The sequence below is a fragment of the Neolamprologus brichardi genome, chromosome 5 (assembly GCF_056152115.1).
Source record: "Neolamprologus brichardi isolate AB-2024 chromosome 5, ASM5615211v1, whole genome shotgun sequence".
NCBI classification, from domain to species: Eukaryota; Metazoa; Chordata; class Actinopteri; order Cichliformes; family Cichlidae; genus Neolamprologus; species Neolamprologus brichardi.
Genome location: NC_142108.1, coordinates 33,133,334 through 33,155,399, shown reverse-complemented (window position 1 = coordinate 33,155,399; position 22,066 = coordinate 33,133,334). Strand labels below are relative to the sequence as shown.

The following is a 22,066-nucleotide window of genomic DNA, read 5'->3' as shown; positions in this document are numbered from 1 at the left end:
ATGAAAAGTACAGGTCGTATCCTATATCAAACCTTAGCCTTAAAGGTATCAACATTATTAGTGTTCCCTTTGCAGTTCTCCAAAAGCATAGCATAACACAATGTTTCAAGGATTACAGATATTTAAAAAAAATTCTGATGCCAACAGCAGGTTAGACTTCAGAGGGTTAACTGTGCTGGACATTTGATCTAAGGCAGTTTCATCAGATTGTTTTAGGGGTTTTACTTGAATCCATGTAACAAGTTAATCCACTCACTCTTTTTTTAAATTAATGGTGTTATTAATTGATGAACCCATTTACACACACACAATGACAACTTTTATGTGCACCTTCATCTTTGTTTGTCTGTGAAGGTTCTCAGTCATCCAGGTCATCGTAGTCAAAGGAGCTTGCAAAGAAAAGCGTCTGGACTTCTTTAAGTTACTTGAAGACGTTTCACCTCTCATCTGAGAAGCTTCTTCAGTTCTAAGGTCAAATGGTGGAGAGTCCCAGATTTAAACCTAGTGGGAGTTTCCCCCCACAGAGGGACAAAAGGACCCCCTGATGATCCTCTAATTGCCTGAGCCAAGGTGTGAAAGCGGGTGTGGGTCCCAATCAGCCAGAGTTTTGGGTAAGCAGTGTTGGGGAGTAACGGAATACATGTACCGCCGTTACGTATTTAAAATACAAAATATGAGTAACTGTATTCCGTTACAGTTACCGTTTAAAAAGGTGGTATTTAGAATACAGTTACTTTGTTGAAATAAATGGATTACACGGCGGTACTTCCCTGTTTCATATTATCGCGGGTCAGGACTGTTTGGGTTTTGTTTGACAGCTACGTTCTGTTGTTCCAGGCGGCAGCATTATGGTTGCCATGGTTACAGGGTGACGCTCTCTCTCTCTGCGTGTTTCCTGGGTGAGAGAGCGCCTGTTGTTGTTGTGCTAAGCTAAAAGGCAGAATGCTACAGGTATAGCTCTAAAGGATGTAGCATCATGGGCAGTGTAGTCCGTGCTGCAGGGAGAATGGACTGCCATACCCGTATGTGTCTGTGAGCGAGGGAGGGAGAAAAAGGAAAAGTACGAGCTGTCATCGAGCAAAAACGGGAGCTGGAAGCATGTAAATATAATAATAACCACTGCAGCCAAGAAGAGAGCCTGACGAGCCCAGCTGTAAGTAAGCTATTAAGACTCGACTGTACACCGTGTTCATGTTTTCCTCCAAAAACAATAAGTTCTGTTGAAGCAGCCTTTCAACGCCTCTCTCTGTCTCTCGTTAGCAAAGTTGACCCAGACAACAAAGTAAAGCTAGTTTTCAGCTACGAGCCGACACAGAACCCACCGTATTAGCCAGAGGTCCCTTTACCACGGTTCGGAGCCGCGGACCTTCAGTAACAGTAATAAATCACAGCAATAGTACATTCATGTAGTTGTAAACAGCATGATAATATATTAAGTAATCCAAAGTATTCAGAATACGTTACTCTCATCGAGTAATGTAACGGAATACGTTACAGAATACATTTTGGGGCATGTATTCTGTATTCTGTAATGGAATACATTTTAAAAGTAACCTTCCCAACACTGCAGGTGAGCTTATTGTGAAACCTGGCCCCACCTTATCATGCGAATTCATCTTCATCTTTGTACACAGTGCTTTCTAACTAACTGGCACATACACAGAACCTGTTGCTGTTGTCTCCTCTGAGGATATCATTGCACTCCCAAGGCGGCCTGAAAACACATTTTCATTAAGTTAACTTTTAGAAATCTTACAGAAATTATTTGCTATTCCAAAAACATTTTAATCTCATTCTAATTCAACACACACAGACAGAAACTGACTCAAAATCTATATCCGGGTTTAAGTGGCTCAGCGATTTATTTGCCAGGAATCAAAGAAAACCTGCAGCTAAACCTATAAAATTTAAACGTTACTGAAGCAGAATAAATACAAAACGAGCAGAAAGCATCACTCTAAAATCAGATTAGAATACTTTAAAAACCACATACGAGGAGAATCCCAAAAGTAAGATCTCGAAAACAGTGGTGACGTAGAGAAAATGTACAGCTGTTGGCCACATTGTTGTAGTTGTTGCTTCCTCCACTCCCAAATAAGCATGCGCAGCTTTGCTGGGAAGCAGACCAGGAGTGACATGTTGAGCCGCATGTTCTCCTTAAATTGCTGTCTGTCTGAGTGGTGTCCCAGAAACGATGTGGGCTTCATAGATAATTGGCACACCTTCTGGAGGAAACCTGGTCTTGTTAGGAGAGACGGCATCCATCCCACTTTGGATGGAGCAGCTGTCATTTCTAGAAATATGGACAAATTTATTAAACCCCCCAAAATATGACTACCCAGAGTTGGGACCAGGAAGCAGAGTTGCAGTCTTACACGCCTCTCTGCAGCTTCTCTCCTCCTGCTACCCCCCCAAAAACCCATCTCCATAGAGACTGTGTCTGCTTCCAAAAAGACAAAAAACAAACTAAAAACCAGCAACAAACAACTTAAACATTTACAAAGAAAGAACAATACAGTATCCACATCTGAACCAAAGAGTAAAACAGTGAAATGTGGATTATTAAATATTAGGCCTCTCTCCTCCAAGTCTCTGTTAGTACATGACTTAATAATTGATCAACAAATTGATTTACTCTGCCTTACAGAAACCTGGTTGCAGCAGGATGATTATGTTAGTTTAAATGAATCAACACCCTCGAGTCATTCTAACTACCAGAAACCTCGAAGCACAGGTCGAGGGGGAGGTGTGGCAGCAATTTTTCACACCAGTCTATTAATTAATGAAAGACCAAGACAGACTTTTAATTCATTTGAAAGCCTGATGCTTAGCCTCGTCCACCCCAGCTGTAAAACTCAGAAACCAGTCTTACTTGTTATCATCTATCGTCCACCTGGGCCTTACACAGAGTTTCTGTCTGATTTCTCAGACTTTTTATCTGATTTAGTTCTGAGCTCAGATAAAATAATTATTGTGGGTGATTTTAACATCCACGTAGATGCTAAAAATGACAGCCTCAACATGGCATTTAATCTGTTATTAGACTCAACTGGCTTCTCTCAAAATGTAAAAGAACCCACCCACCACTTTAATCACACTCTAGATTTTGTTTTAACATATGCAGGGCTCTAGACTAACTTTTTGACATGGGCGCACCGGTACGCCTAACTTTAAAAATTTAGGCGTACCGGCACAAAAGTTAGGCGGACTCAAATTTTTCAGCCGTATTGCTTAACACCACAGTTTTACATGTGCACAATATTCATTTCTAAATTATTAACTAACAATCTTGTGCTTAAAGTGCTTTGTCAATATTGTAGAAAATGTTAAACTTAATCATCATCTCGGCTCCTCTGACGACCTGTTTGCTGCTGTCTGTTGCTGAATGGCAGTGGGGAGAGGGGACACTTGGGCAGTGCATTTATTGCAGCATATAATGTGTTTCCTGGATACACTGTGCTTTTTCAGCATTCAAAGATTGATGGAACCATGTCAGAGCACTGGCTATGAATTTCAGACAGATCAGGCCTTAACTTAACAAAAAATTTATCAATAGTTCTTTTCATCTTTTCTTATTACCCACAGCTACATCCACTTCTCTCAGGCCTAGGCTGCTCACTAGGGCTGGGTATCATCACTGATTTCTATAATCCATTCAATTCTGGTTCTCAAAGTCCTGATTTGATTCAATTTAGCCTCAGACAGTCAGAAATATTATAATTCTGATCATTTATCAGTACTGACACATGTGAGACTTCATCAGAATTGTGAACATCACAGCAGATGCCTTTGTGTGAAAGTAACTGAGAATAAAACACAGAAAAACATGAAGGAGATTTTCCTGGTCTGGCTTTTTATAGCAGATAACTTTAAAAATATTCTGCAATATTCTGCAATTTTGCATAGTTTTAAGAAGTTTAAATTTATTCAGTATTGAACAGCAGAAATTAGGCTTTCTTGTCCGAGGTCATTTAAGTGAAAAAAGAAAAAGACAGCGCTGTAAACAACGGTAGACTGGTGGGTAATAAGCGAATGAATAATGCAGAAAACAGATTTGAGACGGGAAACTGTTCCTGAAGTACACAGAGAGAGAGAGAGAGCTAGCTGTGTATGAAGTGTAATTTCTATCGTGGTGGAAGCAAAACAGCAAAAGTCAGAGGGAATTCATGACGACATTGATCAAATGTGAAGCGTAGTTTGTTGCTTCTTTTGCTGCTGGCTCGGCGAATTTTGGTTGGAGAGAGACAAAACCTGCAGCTCAGAATCAGCGCAAAAAAGTCGTAAACACAGAGCGGACAGGACGCATCAGAATCGCTAAGCTCCGACAGTGTGTCTGTGCTCGGGCCGTCGGGTGGGAAAGCCGAGAAAGACAAAGCTGATTCTGATGCGTCGGGTCCGCTCTGTGTTTACGTCTTTGTGTGAAATCCGTTAATGAATTGTTATCGCCTTATTCAAGCTACTCACCTCTCTCTTCCACCTGCACTTTCAACTGGACCACGGCCAATCAGAGAAGTCCCGCCCCTGACTATCTCTGATCGGTTTAGTCCACGATAGGGGCATAATGTGTGTCTGTTGTTGACCACACGGAGAGTTGCAGAGATTTTTTTTTCTTTTTGTTACCCGAACAGTTGGTCGGACAGGTGCGACCAAATATTTTTTTTAGTCGCACCACTGAAAAATTTGGTCGCATTTGCGACCAAATTGGTCACACTCTAGAGCCCTGATATGGCATAGAAACTGAACATTTAACAGTGTTTCCTGAAAACCCTCTCCTGTCTGATCATTTCCTGATAACATTTACATTTACAATAATTGATTACACAGCAGTGGAGAGTAGACTTTATCACAGTAGATGTCTTTCTGAAAGCGCTGTAACTAAGTTTAAGAATAGTTTTCATATAAAAATAGTTTGCTGCTTTATAAGAAAGCCCTCTGCAAAGCCAGAAAATCTTACTATTCGTTACTGATTGAAGAAAATAAGAACAACCCCAGGTTTCTCTTCAGCCCTGTAGCCAGGCTGACAAACAGTCAGAGCTCTGTCGAGCCAACCATCCCTTTAACGTTAACTAGTAATGACTTCATGAACTTCTTCACAAATAAAATTTTAATCATCAAAATTGCTCAAAATGATCCCACAGATGTAATATTATCTACAGCTACTTTTAGTACCATTGATGTTAAGTTAGACTCTTTTTCTCCAATCGATCTTTCTGAGTTAACTTCAATAATTACTTCCTCCAAACCATCAACGTGTTTTTTAGACCCCATTCCTACAAAACTGCTCAAAGAAGTCCTGCCATTAATTAATGCTTCAATCTTAAATATGATCAACCTATCTCTAATAATCGGCTATGTACCACAGGCCTTCAAGCTGGCTGTAGTTAAACCTTTACTCAAAAAGCATCTCTAGACCCAGCAGTCTTAGCTAATTATAGGCCGATCTCCAACCTTCCTTTCATATCAAACATCCTTGAAAGAGTAGTTGTCAAACAGCTAACAGATCATCTGCAGAGGAATGGTTTATTTGAAGAGTTTCAGTCAGGTTTCAGAGCTCATCACAGCACAGAAACAGCTTTAGTGAAGGTTACAAATGATCTTCTTATGGCCTCTGACAGTGGACTCATCTCTGTGCTTGTCCTGCTAGACCTTAGTGCAGCATTCGATACTGTCGACCATAATATCCTATTAGAGCGATTAGAACATGCTGTAGGTATTACAGGTACTGCACTGCAGTGGTTTGTATCATATCTATCTAATAGACTCCAATTTGTGCATGTAAATGGAGAGTCCTCTTCACACACTGAGGTTAATTATGGAGTTCCACAGGGTTCAGTGCTAGGACCAATTCTGTTTACATTATACATGCTTCCCTTAGGCAGCATCATTAGAAGACATAGCATACATTTACACTGCTATGCAGATGACACCCAGCTCTATCTGTCCATGAAGCCAGATAACACACACCAATTAGTTAAACTGCAGGAATGTCTTAAAGACATAAAGACCTGGATGGCCGCTAACTTTCTGCTACTTAATTCAGATCAAACTGAGGTTATTGTACTCGGCCCTGAAAAGCTTAGAAATATGGTATCTAAGCAGATTCTTACTCTGGATGGCATTACCTTGGCCTCCAGTAACACTGTGAGGAACCTTGGAGTCATTTTTGATCAGGACATGTCCTTGAATGCACATATTAAACAAATATGTAAGACTGCTTTCTTCCATTTGTGCAACATCTCTAAAGTTAGAAATATCCTGTCTCAGAGTGATGCTGAAAAACCATTTATTACTTCCAGGCTGGACGACTGTAATTCATTATTATCAGGAAGTCCTAAAAACTCCCTGATAAGCCTTCAGTTAATCCAAAATGCTGCAGCAAGAGTCCTATACCATACCATACCACCTTTATTTATAAAGCACTTTAACATAAAACCAGAGTTCACAAAGTGCTGTACATGCTAATAGCATAAGTAAATAAAAATTAAAATGAGATAAGATAAGATAAGATAAAAAATAAATAAATAAATAAATAAATAGAAACATGTTAAAACAAATAGAGTCAACCCCTCTAATCAATGCCAAAGGCTTGAGCAAATAAATATGTTTTAAGAAAACTTTTAAATTCATAAAGAGAAGAAGCCTGCCTAACATGCAAAGGTAGATCATTCCACAACTTTGGAGCAACTACAGCAAAAGCACGATCACCTTTAAATTTAAACTTAGTTTTCGGTACCTTAAGGAGCTGCTGATTGGCGGACCTAAGGGAACGGGCAGGTGTATATGGTTGTAGTAGCTCCGAGAGGTAGGGGGGGGCCAGGCCATTAAGAGATTTAAAAGCAAATAAGAGAATTTTAAAAACAATCCTAAAATGTACAGGTAGCCAGTGGAGTGAAATTAAAATTGGGGTAATGTGCTCAGACTTTTTTGTTCCAGTTAAAAGACGTGCTGCAGCATTTTGCACAACCTGCAGGCGCCTAATGGACGCATCACTAACCCCAAAATAAAGTGCGTTACAATAATCCAGCCTAGAAGTAACAAAGGCATGGATTACTGTCTCAAAATGCTGTTTCGATAAGATAGGCTTTATTTTGGCTAATTCTCTCAAATGAAAAAAGCTAGATCTTACAACAGCTCTGACCTGGCTTTCAAATTTAAGATTTGCCTCTATTTTAACTCCCAGATTAGTGATGACTGGTTTAACATACTGTGCCAGCGAACCAAGATCTATAATAGTGGCCTTAGAAGCGCCACCAAAAACCATCACTTCTGTTTTCTGTTCATTAAAATGTAAAAAGTTCAAAGCCATCCAGGCCCTTATTTCATCAAGGCATCTGAGCAGCGGGTCTACTGAGAAGCCATTTATCTTTTTAAGTGGGAAATAAATCTGGGAGTCATCGGCATAGCAGTGGAAAGAAATCCCATGTTTCCTGAAAATAGACCCAAGGGGTAGGAGATATAGAGAGAAAAGAAGCGGTCCTAAAACTGAACCCTGTGGGACCCCACATTGAAGAGAAGCAGCAGAGGATACAAACTCCCCGAGTTTCACAGAGAAAGTTCGCTCTGCCAAATAGGATCTGAACCACTGCAGTGCGGTACTCCTAATACCCACCAACTGCTCTAAACGGGAAATTAAAATATTATGATCCACTGTATCAAAAGCAGCAGTTAAATCTAACAGCACGATAATAACACAGTCACCTGAGTCATTTGCCAAAAACACATCATTAAAAACTCTTAAAAGGGCAGATTCGGTACTATGTAAAGCTTTAAAACCAGATTGGAAAACTTCTAAAATACCGTGTTCTTCTAGGAAGGACATTAATTGCTTATAAACTACCTTTTCAAGAATCTTTGAGATAAAAGGCAGTTTGGAAATAGGTCTGTAATTCGCAATAATATCAGGATCAAGAGCAGGTTTCTTGAGTAGAGGCTGAATCACTGCATGTTTGAGATTGACAGGTACCACACCAGAGGACAGACTACTATTTAAAATGGATTGTACAGCTGATGCTATAGTGAGAAAAACCTCTTTGAAAAATCGAGGAGGGAGAGCATCATAAGGGGAACCTGAGGGCTTCATGTGAGCAACCAACTCCTGCAGGCAGAGCAAGGAAACAGGCTCGAACCTGTCAAAGACAGCAGAACTAGGGGCAGGGGTAGAAGGGTCGAGAACGGACTGGGAAATCTGCGCTTTGACAGATAACACTTTATCAATAAAAAAGTGTAGGAAGTTTTCACAAATTTCCTGAGAGGACTCGACACCAACAGTCTGTGGAGCATGAAGGACCATGTCAATAGTCTTAAATAAGACATGAGGCTTACAACAATTTGCCTGAATAATAGCAGCAAAATGTTTCCTCTTAGCATCTTTTACAGTTTTCTGGTAAGAATTCCAGTAATCTTGTAACATTTGGTATGACACCTGAAGTTGATCCTTCTTCCATTTACGTTCAGCTCTCCTACACTTTCTTCTGGCAGCACGGGTGTCTTCATTCAGCCAGGGTTCAGATTTGGCTTTTACTTGCCTAAGCTTAAAGGGGGCCACTGAATCTAGAACAGTTTGGCAGACAGAGTAAAACCACGTACTCAGCTCTTCTGTATCATTGCATGTGAAATCAGGAAGGCCGACGCTCTGATTAAAAACAATAGAGAACTGTCCAGCAGAGGAAGGGTTAAAAATACGACAGCACCTAGCAGCAGCAGGAGGAAGATTAACTTTGGTACAAGGAAGGAAAACCTCAAACAAGACAGGCCTATGGTCTGACCATACAATATCACAAACCTCTAAGTTAGAGACAGGTAAATTGTGAGTTAAAACAAGATCCAACGTGTGCCCATATTTTTGTGTAGGCACAGACACAGATTGCACAAGATCAAAAGAGTCAATAAGATTTAAAAAGTCCTTTGCCATTGGCTTGTCAGGGCAGCACACGTGAATATTGAAGTCCCCAATAATAAGGACATGATCATATTTTGGCATAATTTCAGCCAACAGATCAGAAAAGTCATTTAAGAAGTCCTTATTGTATTTTGGGGGTCTGTAAACCACAGCACAAAGCACTGTGTGAGAGCGACCTAGCTCAAACATACTCAGTTCAAAGCTACTAGGTGAGGTTGATAATGGCAGTGGTTTACAGTTATACTGCTTCTTAAAAACAACCGCTAGTCCTCCTCCTCTGCCTGATATTCGAGGAGAGTTTAAAAAGCAGCAGTCATCAGGTAAGAGATCTGTGAAAACGCTGGACTCACCGGCCCTCAGCCATGTCTCAGTTATACAGAGGAAATCCAGCCCTTGGGTCATAAATAAATCCCTTAAAATAAAAGTTTTATTACTCAGCGATCTAGTGTTCACCAATCCAAACCTGGTGGAGGTCAGCGTGTTCGTGGCTGACAGCGAGACCCGACGCAGCGGCCGCAAGTTCCGTAGGTTCGCACCGCGCCGACGAAGATGAGGGAAAATCTTTCGCGGCTGGGACGTCTGATCCGAGCCAACAACGGGCACCAGCCAGGCATCGATGGGCTCCAGAGAGCACGGAGAAAAGGCATGACAAGGTACAAATCCACGTTCGTTCCAAGAAGCTGGGGAGGAGCACACCAAGTACGCCTTAAGTTTCACGAGTAGACCGCTACGTTTGCCCCGGCGTCTGAAACGCTTTCGCCGTGAGGCTGGGGCCAGGGTCCGACAAAGGTTAGCAGGTATCCCAGACAGGAATGGAGGTAACGCCTTATGCCCATTATAAGTTGCATTGGTAAGATCACTGGCAACTAGTCGGAGGTCCAACAGTTTTTGGCGATTGTACATTAAAAGAGAGTTGACTCTAGCAATAAAAAACAACATAAGGAAACACAACAGAGGAAGAGCCAGACGGCGAGCCACACACACTGGCGCCATCTTGGACGCAAAAATGCGAATCCTGACAGGGACTAGAAAGAGAGAGCATATTTCTCCTGTTTTGGCTTCCCTTCATTGGCTTCCTGTTAAATCCAGAATTCAAAATAATGCTCTTCACATACAAGATCTTAAATAATCAGGCCCCATCTTATCTTAATGACCTTGTAGTACCATATCATCCTATTAGAGCACTTCGCTCTCACACTGCAGGCCTACTTGTTGTTCCTAGAGTATTTAAAAGTAGAATGGGAGGGAGAGCCTTCAGTTTTCAGGCCCCTCTTCTGTGGAATCAGCTTCCAGTTTGGTGTGGTGGTGTGAAGAGCTTACAGCCGGTTGTTTGGCATGAATTTCAGTACGAAGGAGCGGGAGACCGTCAATTCCCCAAGAGTCATGAAGGTTGAGGAAAAGATCGGCGGATTACTCTGGATGCTCACTGCATTTTAGTTCTTGAGGTTTCCCAAAGCACCATCCACAGGATTTTAACAGACAAGTTGCAATATCGGAAGGTGTATGAAACACGGGTACCACAAAGGCTGACAGAAGACCATGGCAATGAGTTGATTCTTCCCGTGAATTTCTTTGCCGCTATGCAAATGAAAAGGACATCTCCTTGGACTCGATTGTCATTGGTGACTAAACCAAGGGGTTCCACTTTGCACCTGAGACCATACAACAATCATGCAAGTGGCGGCATAACTCTTCGCCCAAGCCGTGAAAATTCAAACAAACACAGTCCGCTGATAAAGTCATGGCAACTGTGTTTTGGGACCGAAAGGGGGTATTGTTGGTCGACTTTCTGCCTGCTGGGACCAGAATAAATACTGACAGGTACTGTGAAATACTGAAAAAAACTCAGAAGGGCAATACAGAACTGGAGAAGAGGGCGTAAGCATTTTCCACGACAACGCTTGTCCACAAGTTGCCCGTCAAACCGTCGCTGTCCTGCAAAACTTTGGTTGGAACCTCATCACCCACCCTATAACCCGGCCTTGGCACCCAGTAACAACCACCTGCTCCCCAAATTCCCCAAGAACATTTGCCCGGAAGGCGATTCTGCTCTGATGAAGAGGTGAAAGATGAGGTTCAAAGCTTCATGAAGGACATGACAGCGAGCTGATATGACATGGGCATTCTAAAACTGCCACAGCGTCTACAAAAATGCATTGACCGAAATGGTGATTATGTAGAAAAAGAAATCATTCTTCAACCCTTCAAATTATGTAAATATTATGGAAAATAAATGGTTGTTTGTATTTCTAAAACAACAGGAGACCTTACTTTTGGGATTGCCCTCGTAATAATACAATTAATAATACAATATTAATGTTACAATTCATTAATATATTTAACATATTGGTCGCTTTACACAGCATATTATTAAATAATTACTTTAACTTACCTCTGTTAGAGTGAATTGAGATGGTCCTTGTAGCCACAAGCACAGGCAGAACTAAAGCAAAACTTAGCATTCCAATGAAACATCCAGCCAGCCATCCAGTGATAACTTGTCCACATGTGTCTTTAAACAGGTTTTCTGAAAGACATCACAAAAACCTTGTGTGATGCAGAGAATGTATTTAAATCATATAATTAATTGAATAAACCTCAAAAGAAATGCTCCTAAAAGCTTTGAAACTTTAAATCCAATGAACACAACCAAACACTGGAGATTCTAATCTGACAAATTGATCTTTTGATCAATCTGTCGCACACTAATATTTTGTGAACCTGCCTTTAGCTTAGACTTAGCACTGAAACACAGCATATTTTCAATGAGCTTATGCAATGTCACGGCATGTACAGCATGTGAGGTAAATCCCCTGTTGAGTTTGTAAGTTTGCTCAGAAACAAACAGTGTCTAAACGTTATGGTTGTTTCATTTTATTGACCCCCTGCAACACATGACTTACTACATGGTGGAGAAACCTTTGCTAGCAAGCACAACAATAAGACATTTCTCATAGTTTGTCGTCACGTTTGCACACATCTCAGGAGGTATTTTGGCCCGCTGCTTTTTACAAAAACTCAAAATTCTTCAGGTTTCTTCACTTTCACGTAGCATCTCCATGCTTGAGCTCCCTCCTCAGATTATCTAAAGAATTGATGTCTGAAGACTGGCCAGGTCACTCCACAATCTTAATTTTCCTTTTCTTTAGCTACTCTTTTGTTGTCTTGGTGATACATTTTGGGACATTGTCATCCATCTACTACTCATCTTCGATGTTCTTGCTGAAGAAGAGAGGTTTGGGGTGCCTGGTCCCCTCTACTGGCCCCTTGGTGAAGTCATCCTGTACCCTTCGCAAAAAAAAAAAAAAAAAAAAAGGCCCCAAAGATGAATGTTTTCACCTGTGTTTGACTGTGGGGATGGTGTTCTATCGGTCATACTGAGCATTTCTCTTCCTCCAAACACGGCAGAAAAGCTAGATTATGGTTTTATCACACCTCAGCACTTTCGCCCAAGCCTTCTCTGACTCACTTATATTTTCAGTGGCAAACTTAAGACAGTCCTGTAGTTGCAAGATTTCAGACAACTACAACATCGCAGTTGTAAGTTTCTTGTTCGCGTGGCCGCTATCTTGGCTCAGTGTTTACTGTGATTGCTTTGCAAGGGCCAGCAGTAGCAGAGTTGAAGTGGTTTATGCCCCAGTGTCTAAATAAATGGCGCGGCGGTCCGAGCCACAAATTGAATACCTGTGTCCGACTGGTCTCTCTACAGTGCACCCCAATCAATCACAAGATCACACAACGCAGTCCGGGGAGTCCAGTGTAGGGAGGCCCCTGCACTGGTTAAGGTTTGACAAACAAGTCTAAGTCTGCAGCTTCACCTCCTCAGCTCAGGCCTGAAAACCTGTATTCTGGTCTTGATTTCACTCTTTATTAGCTCAGATTAGTTCTCCACACTCTGGACTCTGTTCAGTTCAGCTGCATTTTCCCCAATGCTCTGCAAAGCCACCCGTTCTTCGCACATTCAGTCCCACCCTTCCTGCTCTGGCTCTGCTCAAATCTCATCCTCAGCTTGACAGTAATTATTCATCTTTTATTTAACTACAGTCCCATATATGTTCATTTATCAATCTCATATAGAGAGCTCTGGCTCACATTATAGCAGCCTTCAATGTCTGTAAACAATAATGTTGCTAGGCAACCGAGCATGCCGCATTAATAGTTTTTCATTAATTTCTATGGGGTAACAACGTCGTCCTCGGCAGTTCTAGGTAAATGCAGTCATGTGTGCGTTTTTTCTTTTTAATCCCACACAGCGAATAATTCAATATTTGAGGAATAAGCACATTAAGGTTTTAATTTAACAGAGTCACACAATATTTAAAATTCCAAAAGGGTCAAAATAAAACCATTATCAATTCTGATGTTTAAAAAGGAGCATCAAATAAATATTTGCTGTGGTTCAGTAAAAGTTCTCCCAAGTAGACAAACCTACAAGGTACTTAGTAGGTTCTTCCAAGCATTTTGTCAGAAACAACAATTACAGGTATTTGTTCTACAAAATGCCAAAAAACAAATCTTACCACAGAAAGCGACATAGAGCTTATCCTCTGTCACATGGCCCATCTCTTCCTGTGTGGCTACACAGTGGAAGAGGCTGCTGTTCGTCCTGGTCACCGTGGTGAGGAGGGTGATGTCATAGCGCTCTCCTGTGTGTGACACCTGTGGCTCCTCAGCAGGAAGGATGTTTCCATCCCCGTCCCTCCACTCTACTTTAGGCTTTGGAGAAGCACCTCTGACCTCACACTTCAGCAGCGCCTCGTCCTCTGTGATTTTCAGGACATGAATGAGTGGCTTTGGAGCTGCACCTGTGAACACAATAAGGCTGTGTCAATCACTTGATCAGTCTTTTCACCTCCTTTACTGTCTCAGAAAGAATAAAGAATCAGCACCTGCTTAACACCACAGTACTACAACGCTGAATACTGCAAAGAAATGTTTGTACTTGTTAAGCTAAATTACAATGTGAATAACAAATTAATGTGTCACTGCTTTCAATTACTTTTAATATAAAAAAATGTGTGATCTCTTCTGAAGAAAAACTACAATTATGGTAATTGGTCTTTAAACTGACTGATTCATTAAACGTATGTTAGGAAACAAATCGATCCCAGCACCTCACAAAGTCCTTATAAAAGGAAAAACAGTGATGTGGGTTAACAGAGGGCTTCAACATAGACAACATTAGCACATAAGCTATGGTTAGCTTAACATAGCAGCTACAGGATCAGGAAACAAACACTTCTCACACTCAAACTCTGACTTTCTGCAACACAGAAGCTCTTGAGCCTGTTCAAAATGCTTAAATGTACAGTTTGTGTGTGTGTGTGTGTGTGTGTGTTCTTCAGAAAGGCTTCAGACAATAGATGTAGTTTCATTTTTGGTTTTTGGGGCGTTGATTGCAGTAAAATATCCAGTAAAACATGGCATGGCACAAGCCGCTGCAGTATTCTCCTGAACGATAGGTGTGAACACTCAGACAATATTGCCACATAAGCGCTGATATAAGAGGAGAAATCGTCAAAATCAGAAGCCAAGACTTTGTCGAGGGTGTTGTGCAAAGTTTTTTCCACAAACTCAAGTTTTCAAACTGTTCCAACGACTCCATCTATGTATCCTTATATCTCTGAGCTTCTGTGCTGGAACATCATTAAAATGGCAAGAAAAATAAAATCGTACACTCTTGTGATGGTTCACTGCAGCGGCCGTGGCAACAACTTATTAAGTTGCAAAATCACGAGACCAGCAGACGCACCAAAAAGTTTGTGTTGTGTGACACATGATGTGATGTGAAAATCAGTGCACAACACAACTGACATGTCGAGCATAACCAGCATAATTTAGCTACACAGCATGTACCTGACACCAGTACCTGCACTGCCATGTTCAAATCCACATCACAGTTATACTAATTCTCAGGTTTATATTATATTTGCTGCTCTCAGGTGTTTATAGTGCAGGAGAGTCACATGTGTGTTTAAACATAACGTGCAAATGCAGCAACAGAATGATGATATACCATGTTTGTACGTCACAACACTTTCAGCAACAGCCTATTCACATTTTTAAAAAAGGTCGGGTGCTGTGTCAGTCTTCAAGGCGACAACAATAAACAGTGATACTGAAGTCAGGTTCAGGACAGATTTCTCCTTATCTGTCATTACTGACAGGACCACACATTTCATTGATTAATAAATTGTTTATGGCAAGTTTAAACATGTTTGATAGATGCTGAGGCTAACAGATGTGTAGCTACACAACTTACAGATGTAGACAACAGCAGCATTACTCACCTGGAATATCTCCAAATCTGTCTCTCATCACAGGCTCTGCAAGACAAATAATAGGCACATGACTATGGGCTCAAATTGTGGTCATAAATATTTTGTACTTGTAAATCAAATGTGTATTTGTGAACTGAGTTTTGTAACCTTGTGAGCTAAAATATGTGAACATTTTATGTTTGTGTATCTACAGATGAGAATTTTTGTGTTTGTAAAAAATATTTACACGAGTTACACATTTTTTGTTAAGGTCTGGTTACAGATACAAAGCAAAATACTACGTGTAAAACTCTGTGCTCTGGTTTCCTGGCTGTGTGTGACTCTCAACTTACAAGTACAAATTTTGACCTGATTTTTCTTGCTTTCACCTGATTGAAATACAAATACACATTTGATTTACAAGTACAAAATATTTATGTCATGTGCCTATTGTTGTCTTGCAGAGCCAGTGATTAGAGATCGCTTTGGAGATATTCCTGGTGAGTAATGATTTCAATTCAATTCAATTTTAATTACATAGCGCCAAATCACAACAACAGTCGCTTCAAGGTGCTTTATATTGTAAGGTAGAACCTACAATAATATATACAGAGAAAAACCCAACAATCATCATCCAATTAGAGAACAGATGGGTTTGGCTATTGGAGGGGTGATTTATGGAGCGTTAGGTCTTGGAAGAATAAATGCCCTTTTACATGCCAGCCCAGCGTTTTCCTTCATCACCACGAAGGAAAACAGTCTGTGTGTGTCCGAGTTTGGTGATTTTTGTGTGACAGGTTCACGTGCTTAATACAGGGACCTCCAGAGCCTTTTCAACAGTGCTGCGTAGGGCTGTGCGATACGACCAAAATCTCATATCCCGATATAAGAATTCTATCGTCCCGATAACGATATAAATCACAAAAATGTAACATTTTCTGTAAATTCTGTGAATCTCGGGCAGCTCGACTTGCATGAAGTGTTTCCAGCTGGGCGTCGTGTACCTGGAGTCGAGTGTTTAAACCGATGCATGAAACGACGTATTTTTAGACATAAGTTGTAACGGTGCCGTTTTCTTTGTGAGTATTTATTACACGGCGTGCTGCGGGGAAAAGCCTGTTCTAACGTTTGAGTCTAAGGTTTATTTTTTAGCACCTGGCGGCTCTTTTTTACTTCTCATCCGTAAATAATCTGCTCTTTCACGTGATTCAGTTTATTTTGAAAAGTCTCAACAGGATCTTGAGCTTTATTGTGAAAGGTTTATGTGGAAAATAAGTAAGCGGACACGCGATGGTATTACTGTCGTTGTTTCTAACGACAACGCATAAAAACAGGCGCTTGTGGTTATATTAAATATAAGAGAAAGAGAGAACTTTAGGAAATTAATACAGCCACTACAGTGACCATCAAAACCATGAAAAAAATATTGCCATAAACAGTTTATTTTGCGGCACCACGAAACAAATGATAGCGTAAAATGGAACAACGTTTTTATATCGTCATCGGATATATATTGTTATATCGAACAGCCCTAGTGCTGTGGACCTCGGGGGGAAAGCAGTATTGTGGAAATGACCATCTTCACTAACAAAGACAGTAACAAAGCTTTCTTTGTTATGAATGAGCAATACATGTTTCTATTGAACATTTGAAGATAAAACAACAGAAACTCTTGTAGAGGAAATAAAGTCAGACATAGAAATGACATTACTACAATTACATGACTTTGTGTTAAACTAATCCTAAAGTATTTCTAACCACTGATATACCACAACTTTATCCTTTCAACAGCTACCGAAAGTTAAGGAACCTCGCTTGTACGGCCCCTATGGGATATTTTTATAGAGATCCTCCAGCTTCAAACTGTATTACCCTTCCAGGACCCGAAGCTCAGTAAAGCACCCCTCCAACAGCCAAACCCATCTGTTCTCTGATTGGATTGCTACATTTGTGATTGACATGACATTGACCAATCAAGAAAAATCGGGACAAAATTTGTACTTGTAAATTGAAATCCACACACAGCCAGGGAACCTGAATGCAGAGTTTTACACAGGGTTCTAGACTAACCTTTTGTCACGGTTGCATTATAACTGTTTTTTCTTAGGTACACCAGCACAAAAGTTAGGCGCACCCAAATTTTTCAACCGCACTGCTTAAAACCGCAGTTTTACATGCTCACTTTTTTTGGGGGAAATTGCTGTCCATAAGGACAGTATTACTTTGTAAATGATTAACTAACAATCTTGTCAACACAAAGTTCTTTATTTGGAGCACAGTTCTGCAAGAAAGATAAGTTACTGAAAAAGTGCTTGTGCTTAAAGTGCTTTGGCACTCTTTGGCAATATTGTAGACAATGTTAAACTTAATCATCATCTCGGCTCCTCTGACGACCTGTTTGCTGTTGCATGCTGCTGAAAGGCAGTGGGGAGAAGGGACACTTGGGCAGTGCATGTATCGCAGAATATAATGTGTTTTCTGGATACACTGCTGCTTTTTCAGCATTCAAAGATTGATGGCTCCGTGACAGAGCACTGGCTATGAATTTCAGACGGATCAGGCCTTAACTTAACAAAAAATTTATTAATCCTTCTTTTTATCTTTTTTTATTACCCACAACTACATCCACTTCTGTCGGGCCTAGGCTGCTCACTAGGGCTGGGTATCATCACTGATTTCTAGAATTCATTCGATTTGATACAATTTAGCCTCAGACAGTCAGAAATATTATAATTCTAATAATTCATTAGATAACCTTAAAAATATTCTGCAATTTTGCATAATTTTAAAAAGTATAAATTTCATCAGTATTGAACAGCAGAAATTAGGCTTTGTTGTCCAAGGACATTTAAGTTAAAAAAAAAAAAAAAAAAAAAAAAAAAAAAAAGACAGCCTCCGACAGCGCTGTAAACAGACTGGTGGGTAATAAGCGAATGAATAATGCAGAAAACAGAGATTTGAGATGGGAAACTGTTCTTGAAGTACAGAGAGAGAGAGCTGTGCATGAAGTGGGATGTTATTGTGGTGGAAACAAAACAGCAAAATAAGACATTTATCAAATGTGAATCGTAGTTTGGATCTTCTTTTGCTGCTGGTTCAGTGAATTTTGGTTGGAGAGAGACAAACTCTGCAGCTCAGAATCGAGCGCAAAAAAGATTTTCCAGATGCATTAAAACTAAAATACTCACCAACAACAAGTTTAATTCTGAATGTTGGTTCTTGCTGCAGAGGTAAATCACAGGTGTAGTTTCCACTGTCAAGCACCATGGTATTTTTGATGATGATGGAGGCGTTACCAGACTGCAGCTCTAGTGGAAAATGTGACACCCGTCCTCTGAAGTGCTTGTCTTGACCTGGAAGGCCATTATAGTAATGAAGGCCTCGATCGTACCTGAACACCTCCTGTTCATTTGGATCAACTTTCTTCCAGTTAAACAGCTTTTGTTCAATGTTCTCCTTGGTGCTGAGTGAGCAAGGCAGGATGGCGTCACTTCCTTCTAGTACAACCACTTTGATTCGTGAACCTGAAGGACAAAACATTTTTTAATCACAATGGGGAACAAATGGGGATAGTGAGCAATGGGGTTCCATTGCTCTGTAAAAACAGGTTACATGTATGTTAAACAATAGCCTGGCTGCTGGCTATTATTTTTTAGAATAATTATAATAAAGTACATTTAAGCAAATGTTAGCCAAGAAAGTTCTCCACAAGACAACAATGAGACCAGATCTATTTAAAGCTTACTTTCAGAGTAGTTTAACATTTGTTAAATTTTTATTCCATTTACAGAAACAGTTCACCGTCCTTTTCTACAGGTTTAGATAAAAATAGAATTACTGACTTGCCGTTGCACTCCTGAAAAGTGGTCTGAAAAGTGTTTCATCAGAACTTTACAGTGAAGATGATTTCAGAACTTTTAGGTATAAAAATGCAGTAATACTACTGTATTACTGCTTTGGATCACTCTCTCTTTTCTGATCTCATTACAGTCAAAGTCGCTTTCAGCTGTAAATGCAACCTGTTGCATGTGTGAAGGTGATTAGTTATGTTGTTATAACCTAAGTAAGGAGGCTTAGAAAGGACTCCTCTCTTTAAAATATTTCTTAGCCAGCTTGGAAGCTACACCACACAGAATACACCTGAATGAGATGAAGACAGGTGTGAACAGTGAAGGTGCAAGGAGGAGAGGTAGTGAAAGTAGAGTTTAAAGACTTTAGGTCAACCTTCCAAATGCATCTGACAGTGCAGGCGGCTTTTTATCTTAGTTAACTTTACTAATTAACTAAAACTGGATGATGATGACGTTTAGCGAGGCTTTAACTCTTTTTTTTAAGCAAAATGTGTCCTTTAAGGTTGAGTTTTTAGTGACACAATAAGCATAAGAAAACCACTTATATAAAAATATTTGTTAATATACAAATATATTAATATAAAAATATACAAATATATTTGCACAAGTAGTTCAGTAAGACATGAAAGCATGTAGTCAGACCCAGCATTCATACTACTTAGCATAAGGTAGCTAAGTAGTATGAATGCTGGGTCTGACTACGAACTTATATCCGTAAAGTAAAAATTAGCATTGGCATCCTTACCGGGTTCACCTTCAGCTGATAGTAACAGAACGGCGAGACACAAACACTCTGATGCTGACAACATCTTTAAAATATCCATTGTCCGACAGGTCTCTTAACGTTAGCGTTTATGACTACAGAAGCTATCCTCCGCCTTAGCTATCAGGTTAAATATAAGTCAAAATGACTGTGGATCATTTTGGAACTCCCGATAAACAATCCCAATATAGAAAAAGTTAGTAGATTACAAGTTAAACGAATTTCTACAGCTGTAGGGCGTAAATGGCACCAAACAAAAACTTCGTGTTTGGTTACGAATTCCATCCGCTCCTTTTCAGGATCGCGGGGGGCGGGGGAGCCTATCCCAGCTGTCGTAGGTCGAGAGGAGGGGTACACGCAGTAAGGTTTATGATTTACCGGCAGTCCTCATATTCTTCTTCTTCTTCTTTTTCTGTATAGGTTTATTGGCGGTTGGCAAACAGCAAAATGGTGCATTACCGCCACCAACTGGTGTGAAGTGTGGACCGAAATGAAAAAAATAAATAAAATAAAATATTCAAATTCTCCCGAACAAATGGGTCTGCCTTAAAAACCAAAATACAGGCTGATAGCTTTCACTTATAGAGCTCCCGCGAAATAAATCAAACAAGTCCAAACTCCACTTTCATTTCGTCCAGCTTTTTGATCAGTTGTCTCCTTTCCATATCACACTTCTGACAATGCAATAAAACATGTTCTATTGTTTCCTGTTCCCTACTGCTGTCACACTCCCCTGTACAGTGTTTACCTATTAAAAATAATGTGCTATTTAAGCCAGTGTGTCCAAATCTCAGTCGAGATATAATCGTCTCCTCTCTCCTGTTTTGTCCTGTACTTCTCATTTCCCCCATTTTCCTTTGGTTGTTGAACAACCATCGCCCTTTCCTCTCCTCCTCCCATTGCTTTTGCCACCTTTCCTTCATTTTGTGTCGTATTCTGCTCTTGAGCTCCGTCCTACTCACACTAATAACCAGGGCTGGACTGGGACAAAAAATCGGCCCGGGCATTTTGACTAGAGACCGGCCCACCAGGTATTATAGGAAAAACCATAAAGCCTTTGAATGAAAACAAACGCTGTTGTCACAGTGATGTACACCGTCTTGTTGGTATATATGTATCAATCTAATAAACGTAAACCTACACCATCCTCCCTATTCTGGTATTCTAAACAGTACCCGAAAGTAGACTGTTGGTCGAGTTAACCTCCTAAACTATCTACAACACATGGTGAAAACCTAAAATTAAGACAGAGGAGAGGTGAGACATGATCATTACTGATTACTGATGACAGATTTAGATATATTTTCATAAACCATTCATTTGCCACATCAATAAACAGCATGGCAGGGCAAAATATTTTTTCTAACATGGCAACCTTTAAAAAGTGAAAGAAGACAGAAAGACAGGTGAGAAAGAATAAAACTGAACTGCCTTTTTGATGGCATTTTACACACAGTACTGGTGCAGTATCTAGAAAATGTAAATGACTGTAAAAAGTCAGGATAACGAAAATAAACTCCACCTAAACTTGGTTTATATCTGACCCAGATAGACTGCAGGTCATAACTTCTTACCTGAAGTTCAGTTCACCGCCTCGGGTCTCTGCTCCTCCTGCCTTTCCGTCATCCACCTGCCAGCGTGTTGCATCTGCTGGCCTCCACCACGTGCTAATGTTACTGAATCTGTGGAAGCTCTGCAATAGCCACCACCAAACAACTGAGTCATTTTTACACATCTCTCTTCATCTGGCCAATCCACCACCTTTCAGTGTTTATACCGTTATGGGAAAAAAATGAAAAAAAAACCCCATCGGCCCATAAAAACTAAAAATCACCATCTGCTATGCCAGGGAGGGAGTTATTTCATTAGGCTGCTCAGGAAAGCTGGCCTGAACCATCACCCTCGCACCCAGGCCCACAGAGGACTGATCGAGAGCATCCTCAACACAAGCATCACTGTCTGGTATGGGAACAGAGAGAGAAAGGCTCTGCAAAGGGTCATAATGACTGTGGAGAGAATCGTAGGGACAAAACTTCCATCCATGGACTCTCGCAGACCACGCCCCGCCACACACATTAACCAGGTAAAATATTTAGGCAGAATTTTGCAAATATCTATTTTTTTTTCAGCAGCATAGTGCTTTATTTCCAATTATTTTTTAAAAGTCAGGTCAAGGCTCCAAAAGCCCAAAGGCGATATAAGGGTGGCGGCTCACAACAGTTTGTTTGCTACATGGATCATTTTAGTTCAGCTGGGTGTCTTTCCTTAGGTTATATTTCTTTAAGAGTTCAAA

General features: G+C 40.4%; 1 protein-coding gene across 1 annotated transcript; it reads right to left on the bottom strand.

Annotated features, from left to right (window-relative positions):
* Positions 1-1,640: 1,640 nt before the first annotated feature.
* On the bottom strand, positions 1,641-20,106 carry LOC102799199 (CD276 antigen homolog). The gene is made up of 5 exons (XM_087841230.1): positions 19,756-20,106; positions 18,348-18,683; positions 13,420-13,704; positions 11,292-11,426; positions 1,641-1,714 (listed from the first exon to the last, which is right to left on the bottom strand). The coding sequence occupies exons 1-5, from the start codon at positions 19,832-19,834 to the stop codon at positions 1,641-1,643; spliced, it is 909 nt and encodes a 302-aa protein (XP_087697356.1). The 5' UTR covers positions 19,835-20,106.
* Between the last annotated feature and the right edge of the window lie 1,960 nt (positions 20,107-22,066).

What these genes read in the sequence shown, in the direction of transcription:
- LOC102799199 (XM_087841230.1), bottom strand. Translation starts at nt 19,834, where the DNA reads ATGGATATTTTAAAGATGTTGTCAGCATCAGAGTGTTTGTGTCTCGCC. An exon ending in ATCAGCTGAAGGTGAACCCG is followed by an intron (nt 18,684 to 19,755) that starts GTAAGGATGCCA and finishes TTTGTCCTTCAG; the next exon opens with GTTCACGAATCAAAGTGGTT. An exon ending in GCTCTATGTCGCTTTCTGTG is followed by an intron (nt 11,427 to 13,419) that starts GTAAGATTTGTT and finishes GATGTCTTTCAG; the next exon opens with AAAACCTGTTTAAAGACACA.